The sequence below is a fragment of the Eimeria maxima genome, genomic scaffold (genome assembly GCF_000499605.1).
Source record: "Eimeria maxima Weybridge genomic scaffold, Emw_scaff369, whole genome shotgun sequence".
Classification (NCBI taxonomy): domain Eukaryota; phylum Apicomplexa; class Conoidasida; order Eucoccidiorida; family Eimeriidae; genus Eimeria; species Eimeria maxima.
In genome coordinates this window covers 23,751-31,651 of record NW_013566457.1, presented here as the reverse complement: position 1 = coordinate 31,651, position 7,901 = coordinate 23,751, and the positions used below count along the sequence as shown (strand labels likewise).

General features: G+C 39.5%; 1 protein-coding gene across 1 annotated transcript; it reads right to left on the bottom strand.

The window, feature by feature from the left end:
- Positions 1 to 1,548: 1,548 nt before the first annotated feature.
- EMWEY_00030400 (hypothetical protein, conserved) lies at positions 1,549 to 3,857 on the bottom strand (the record flags this gene model as incomplete). Its single annotated transcript, XM_013481618.1, has 7 exons — positions 1,549 to 1,717; positions 1,855 to 2,039; positions 2,258 to 2,332; positions 2,522 to 2,623; positions 3,055 to 3,106; positions 3,406 to 3,494; positions 3,696 to 3,857. 7 exons carry the CDS (start codon positions 3,855 to 3,857, stop codon positions 1,549 to 1,551), a joined length of 834 nt encoding a protein of 277 aa, XP_013337072.1.
- Positions 3,858 to 7,901: the final 4,044 nt, after the last annotated feature.

The window sequence follows — 7,901 nt, the reverse complement described above, 5'->3', positions numbered from 1 at the left end:
TATATATATATATATATATATATATATATATAGTATATAATAAAATATATAATTAATGTATAAATTATACAGAAATATATTCTGGTGGCCAAACCTTAAATGTTTGTCTTTGATGTCTATAAAACTTTAATCGTTTATCTTCCTCATACGGATTTTCCGCCTTTGCCTTTGCTGCTGCTGCTGCTGCAACTGCTGCTGCTGCTGCTGCAGTTTCAGGTGTCTGTACAGCTGGCAAGATAGAGATAAGACGCGTTAATTGTGCTTCTTTCTGCTCCACTGACAGGCCGTCCCAGAAACACCTAAAAATAAATTAATACAAGTAATTAAATAGTCTAGTTAATTAACTAATTAACAGATTAATTAATTAATTAATTGATTAACTAAAATAATTAGTACATTTATTTTAATTAATTTATGCCTGCGTACAGCAGCAGATGCAGCAACAGCAACAGGAAGAGCGGCAGCAACAGCGGCAGCAACAGCAGCAGCAACAGAAGCAAAAAATGTCTGACTTGTGAATAAAGGCGACATTTATTCCTATTTTATTAAAAATTCTTTCTTTACAACTTAACCAACCAGATGGCTTAGGCCGAACAGGACCTGCAGCGGCAGCATGAACAGCAGGAGCAACAGCAACAACAGCAACGAGAAGTAAATTATACTATATATTGTTATATATTATATACTCAATAATATATTATGCACTATATATGAACATATAATATATTTTATAACATGTTTTATATATTTAATTATCTAAAGGGAAGTAAATAATAAATAATGAATAAAAAGAGTAAGTAATGAATAAAGAGAGTAATTAATATATAAAAAGGGTACCTAATTACCCAAAGGAAGTAAATAATCACACAATATACAAAAATTATATTTAGAGGAATAAAAATCAGCAAAAAGAAGATGTTGTTCATCATAAATTCTTCCTATTGAACAATTAGAAGAGAAATCAACAAAAAGACGACCGTATTTATTGCGTAATTCATCATGCATGCATTCTCCTCCCTGCGCACATAAATAATAAATTAATTAATTAATCAATTAACTAATAAATTAAGTAGTTATCTTTAACTGTCCAGCAGCAGCGGGCAGCAGCAGCAACAACAGCAACAGCAACAGCAAGAGCAGAAGCAGCAGCAACAGCAACAGCAACAGCAACAACAGCAGCAGCAGCACCAGCAGCATTACCTGGTTTTGCCCATTGATGAGTATATTTTGTAGCCATCGTAGATGGAGACTTCGCTGTAGGCCCATTGGTACTGCCCTGTATAAATAAATAAATATATAAATAAATAAATAAATAAATAAATAATAAATAAGTAAATAAATAAATAAATATAATAAACAAAGTAAACATACAAAAGAAATAAATAAATAAATTAATTAATTAAATTAATTACCTTTTTATAAATTCTTCATTCTTAGGTTTATCTACATCCGTTAAATAAAGAATTAAATAAAGATAATATTGTAACCATCCGCTATGTTCTAAACTTTCTTCTGTTAACTGCAGAAAAAAGCAACACCGCACTATAATCAATTCGTGCTGCTGCTGCTGCTGCTGCTGCTGGTGCTGATGCTGCTGCTTGTGCTGGTGCTGATGGTGCTGTTGCTGTTGCTGCTGCTGCTGTTGCTGACCTGCTCGCATGCTTTTTTGATGAAGAGTACAATTGGGGATTCTGCTTCCTTTCCTTCTATGAGACCACTGCACGAGAAAAAGACACCGACAAAACCCTAAACCCTAAACCCTAAACCCCTGATTCTGCTTGATCGTCATCAGAACCACCACCAACAGCAGCAGCAGCAACAGCAGCAACAGCAGCAGCAGCAGCATCAGCTTACCATTCATATTGATTAGTAATAGCTAAGGCGAAAGCTAAAGAAATCTTATCGAAGGGAGAACACCCCACAGCATCTAAATATCTACCAAACTCTGCAGGTGGCTGCAAAGTGCTGCTGCTGCTGCTGCTGCTGTCGCTGCTGCTGTCGCTGCTGCTGGTGATAATGGGGGAGGCAAGCTGCATCTGCTGCCGCAGCAGCAGCGGCTTCTTCATGCATGCGTATACATGCAGCGCTAGCTGCTGTATAATACCCGAGTAGTTGCGAGAGAGACAATCAGAACCACCAAAGGTATTGTTTGCTGCAGCAGCAAAGTAACAACTGTATTTTTATTTATTATTTATATTTATATATTAATTTAATAAAGTAACTAATTAAATTAAATATAATTTAATTTATTGATTACTTTACCTGAGTTATCTCCAACCCCCATGAGGGCGAGGCAAATAGCCATGTTGCATGCTGAGGGCAAACGCCAACGCTGCAGCAAGAGCAGCAGCAAACACAGCAGCAGCAGCAGCAAAATGCAGGAGCAGCACCAGCAGCAGCTGCAGCAGAAACGACAGGGAGAAGTCTGTCGTCAATGGTGCGTGTCACTGAGCTGTGCTGCGACGGGCCTGCCAGGTGTGCCCAAGGGTTTAGGGTTTAGGGTTTAGGGTTTAGGGTTTACATGTATATTTGCCTCGACATGCTCGAGGAGAGTTGGCAGCAAATGATAAGATCGATATTCTAATGCTGCCATCGCATACAGTAGACGCGGCACCATCTCCGGCTGTACAGACACCCCAAACCGTAAACCCTAAGCCCTAAACCCTCGAGACCAACGTCGACACTGTAGAGTCGAAGACGGTTGTACGGGAACCCTTATATTTCCACAACGCAAACCCCAAACCCTAAACTCTGAACATTTCAGGAGGTATTCTACATACGGACCCCTCCAAGCCCTAAACCCTAAACCCTAAACCCTTGCCTGCATTTCTTGTTTTCTTTCGATTAAATCAAACACCAAGTGTTTAAAGGAAGGGATCGAGTGGACCTGTTGCTTGTCTCGTGTGGCCCTGTGCACAAATAGGAAGAGCAGATAGCTAAGGTTTTAGGGTTTAGGGTTTAGAAGAAGCATTTAGGGTTTAAGGGTTTAGGGTTTAGGGTTTACCAGAAGGAATTAAAGCCAAAGACATTCCCTAATTGACAAAAACACCTAACGAGCCATTTATACTCCGGCTCGTCAACCTCTCGTATGTGCTTCCTATATAACCTGAACCACAAGCCCTAAACCCTAAACCCTAAACCCTAAAATGTAGAAGAAGCAAACAACCACTAAAAAAACCTAAGATCGAAGATATCCGTGGAGAGACAGGGGGGAATACCCTTCGAGGGTTTAGGGTTTAGCGTTTTCGGTTTATATGGGTCTAGAGGCGGGTTTATGGTTTACCATTTAGGGATGGTTAGGGTTTAGGAGTGTCAGGGCATAAGGAGGATATAGGGTTTACGAGGGTTTAGGGTTTATTCGGGTTTACTAGGGTTTATGAGGGTTTAGGGTTTATGAGGGTTTACTTGATGATAGTCCTAGGGTTTGAGTTTGCTTTGTTTAATTTCTCATGATAATAATTTGGCAAATTATCGGTAGGGCGGGAAGAAAATACCTTCAGCACAAACCCTAAACCCTAAACCCTAAACCCTAAGCCCTTGGCAGTAGACGTTAGCATAGCAGAAGCTAGGGAGTAGGGATTAGGGTTTAGGGTTTAGGGTTTACTTTTATCTTCCTCAATCTTTTAGGTAAGAATGCTGCATCATACATTTGTGTGTACTGCTGAGCAGAAGCAATTGCAGCAAGAGTACCAAACCCTCGGCGTGCTGCTGCTGTTGCTGCTGCTGTTGCTGTTGTTGCTGCTGTTGCTGTTGCTGCTGCTCTTGCAGGAGACCTTGTTAGGACGGTAGAAGTTGCTGCTGCTGCTGCATCTGCTGCGTCCGCTGCTTCTGCTGCTGCTGCTGCGTCTGAAGAGCATTCAAACCTACAGAAGGCTCGGCGCAACCTCGGTTCTCGTCTCCTGTTGCCGCAGCTGCAGCAGCAGCTGCTGCCGCTGCAGTTGCTGCTGCAGTTGTTGGTGCAGTTGCTGCTGATAACAGAGGAGAGGATATCTGCTGCAGGTAATTTGTGAAGATAAAGAGGCCGCAGGATGCGACCTGTAGGAGGGAGGATCATCATGTATTGGCGGTTAGTTGTCTTCTAAACCCTAAACCCTAAACACTAAACCCTCGATGTTGTGCCCCTCTGTTGTTGTTGGTGTTTATAGAGGGAACTTTTGTTAAAAGCAAGAAATAAAAAGAAGAATTTAGTTTATTTTTGTTGTTTATTGAGAGGGTTTACATTGTTGTTGTTATGTTTGCGGTGTATACGCAGCTATGACATAACGAGGGTTTATGTTTACTTTTCTGTATTATAAAGAGCTGAATAAGGGGGAAATAAAAGAAGAAATGAAGATGTAAATAATAATAAATAAAATTAATTTGTTTTACTAAGGGATTTGTTGTTTTATTGCTGCTGTTGTTGCTGTATATATAGGCAGCTACTGCTGCATGCTACTGCATGCACACACGACAGCCGACGACGAGATTGCTGCTGCTGCTGTTGCTGTTGCTGTTGCTGCTGTTGGAGTGTCTGTTAAGACAAAGAGGTATGTATTTCTTTCTTTTTTTTTATGTTTTACATAATAAAATAATAAATTTGTTTTAATTAACAATAAGGAGAATATCTCGATGGTTTCGATTGCTTCGTCGGGTGCTGCTGCTGCAGCAGCAACAGCAGCAGCTCCAGCTGCTGCTGGTCCTGGTGGTAATATAAATAATCCGTCGTCATCAATAAGCAGTTTATCTTCTCCTTCTTCTTCTTTAATGAATAATAAAAGAAAAGAATTAAATACTGGTGCATGGGATGCTCGTTACATGGAACCAATAACAAGATTACCGCATGCAGCTCCGCATACACCTGATTATTATTTACGGTGTATGTTAGGTGGTGTATTATCTTGTGGTATAACGCATACATTAGTATGTCCATTAGATATAATAAAATGTAGAATGCAAGTAAACCCTAATAAATATAAGGGTTTATTATTAGGGTTTAGATTAATATTAAAAGAAGAGGGTTTATCATCATTAAAATTAGGCTGGTTACCTACTTTTCTTGGTTATAGTATGCAAGGATTATTTAAATTTGGTTTATATGAATATTTTAAGGATATTTATGGCAATTTATTAGGAGAAAACATTTATTATAATTATAAGGGGAGTGTATGGCTTGCTGCAGCAGCAACAGCTGAATTTGCTGCTGATGTTGCACTATGTCCATTAGAAATGATTAAGGTTAAGATACAAACATCTAATCAACAACAATTCCCTTCTTCTTTCCTTGCTGCAACTAAACAAATGATACAAACACGCAAAGATACCAAATTCCCAGTAAGAAAATTATAAACCCTAAACCCTAACTAAACCCTTATTTTATCCTAAACCCTAAATTTTACACAATAAACCCTAATTGTACGCTAAACCCTAAACCCTAATTCTTGTGGTTGGCATTTTAGTGGGGTAGACAGATATATTGCAATTGTGATTGATGGATTGTATTACATGCTTTTGGGGTTTATTGGTATTGCTAGGGTTTAGGGTTTAGGGTTTAGGGTTTACATATATCAGTATATATATATTTTTTTTCCTTTTTGCAGTTTGGTTCTGTAATACCATTATGGAGTCGTCAAATCCCTTATACAATGGCGAAGTTTTATTTATTTGAGAAAATTGTTTCTTTATTTTATAATAAGGTGTCTGTACACCCCAAGGAATATTATTCAAAAAATCAGCAACTTGCTGTCACATTCGCATCAGGTATTTATTTATTTTTATTTTTTTTTATTTGTTTATTTTATTTATTTATATTATTTATTTATTTACTTACTTAGTTGTTTATCCTTTATTTGCTCGCTTTTTGCTGTTATTCTTGCTGTGGCGTCTTCTTGGTTGTGATTATATGTCAATGTATAATATTTAATAATGTATAGTATATAAATACACAATAAGTAAATAAATTATTTATTTATTTGCTTATTTATTTATTTATTTATTTACCTTTTTAGGTTATCTATCTGGTGTTGCATGCGCTGTCGTCTCTCATCCTGCTGATTCTCTCGTCTCTGTTATGAGCAAACCAGAGAACAAAGGCAAAGGGTTCGTCGTACAAGGGTTTAGGGTTTAGGGTTTAGGGGTTTGTATGATGGAGGGTTTGGGGCTGTAGCGTGATAATTGAATAATAACTGCAACGTCTATTGTAGGGTTTAGGGTTTTAGGGTTTATCTCGAGTTACTTGTTTCCGCATGAAATGAATGCACGAGGGATTAGGGTTTAGGGTTTAGGGTTTAGGGTGTATACGCAGGTTTGGGGAGATGGCAAAGGAAATGGGTTACCGTAATCTTTTTACGAAGGGTTTAGGGACGAGAGTGTTAATGATTGGTACTCTTACTGGTCTACAGTGGTGGATCTATGATACCTTCAAGGTAAACCATAAACCCTAAACCCTAAACCCTAATCTCTTAGATGGTGCCCTGCTGTAGTAGTACCTGCTGCTCTTGCTTATGCTGATGTTATTGCTGCTGCTGCTGCTGCTGTTGCTGTTGCTGCTGGCACGCTTGCTGCTAATAACCTCTAGACAACCTTACACCCACTTCTTGTATCCTCACTGAAAACCCTAAACCCTAAACCCTAATTGTGTGTTTGCAGACTGCCATGGGTATGGGCACTACTGGCGGCAGTTCAGAGAAAAAATAAAAAGAAGTTTATTAATATTGACACAGCGCATTAACTAACTTGCTGCAGAACTTGCAGCAACAGCAACATCAGCAGCAACAGCAACATCAGCAGCAACAGCAGCAAGGCGAGTGAAGACGCACAGGCATGGACTTCAAACCCTAAACTTTATGGCAGGCAACCGCTATACGCATGCAAGTGGCCTAAGCCAACTAGCTGGCCAGCTAGCTAGCTAGCTAGCTAGCCAACTCATGTGTACTTGTGTTGTTGCTGGCTACCTAGCTGCATACGAGCTGTAGGCCGTTTGCTAGCTCGCTAGATAGTTATCAGGCCAGATAGCTAGCTAGCTAGCTAGGTAGCTAGCTAAGTGGCTAGCTAAGGGCCTCCAGCTAGCTGTTGGGGGCTTCAGTTTGTTTGTTTGGGCTGCCCGCAGCAGCAAAACGAATTGTACAGATAAAGAGGAATAAATAAGTAAATATAATAAATAAATAAAATAAAGAAGGAAAAACTAAACAAGCCAATATAATAGAGAAGAAGCAAATAGAAGTAGAATATAAGAGGAAGAAAAGGGGCAATAGGGGCCATCAAAGATGTAGTGGACAAGGACGTACTCTAATGGATAGGAGGCAGGCAGGGATAAATTGCGGTGTATAGGCAGCTCACTTCCTAGTTCTTTGTTGTTAATGACACATTTCTTTATTCATATTATAAAATTTTTTTATTAGAATTACTATACAATTAACTAGACTCTATTGGTGCGTGTCATTAAACACCCGGTTGTTTAGAGTAGCTGCTGCTCGTGCTGCTGCTGCTGTTCTATGTAGTACACCTCGTGAGGTGTACAGGCAGCTAAATATCTTCCTTGAAGACTTAAACTAATTATTTTTATCTTTCAATTTATTATTTCTTGTAGTATATTACCCCTTATTTCCCTCTGCATGCATGCATGGATGTATGCATGCATGCAAGGGGGCCCCGGGTGTATAGGCAGCTGGGTGTGTCTGTATACAGCCAGTGTAGTGTACATAGACCCCAAAGGGGGGAAGGAAACCAAATTTTGTTTTATTTCGTTTTAATAATTTGTTTTTGTTGTTTTAACACAAGCTGATCTTGAAAGATGGCCTAACAACAGGTGGCGCAGCAGCAGCAGCAGCAGCGGCAGCAGCGGCGGTAGCAATAGCAGCAATAGCAACGCCGCCGCGCTGCATGCAGCAGCAACAGAGAGAGATCCAAGCTGCGTGGCTGCCAAC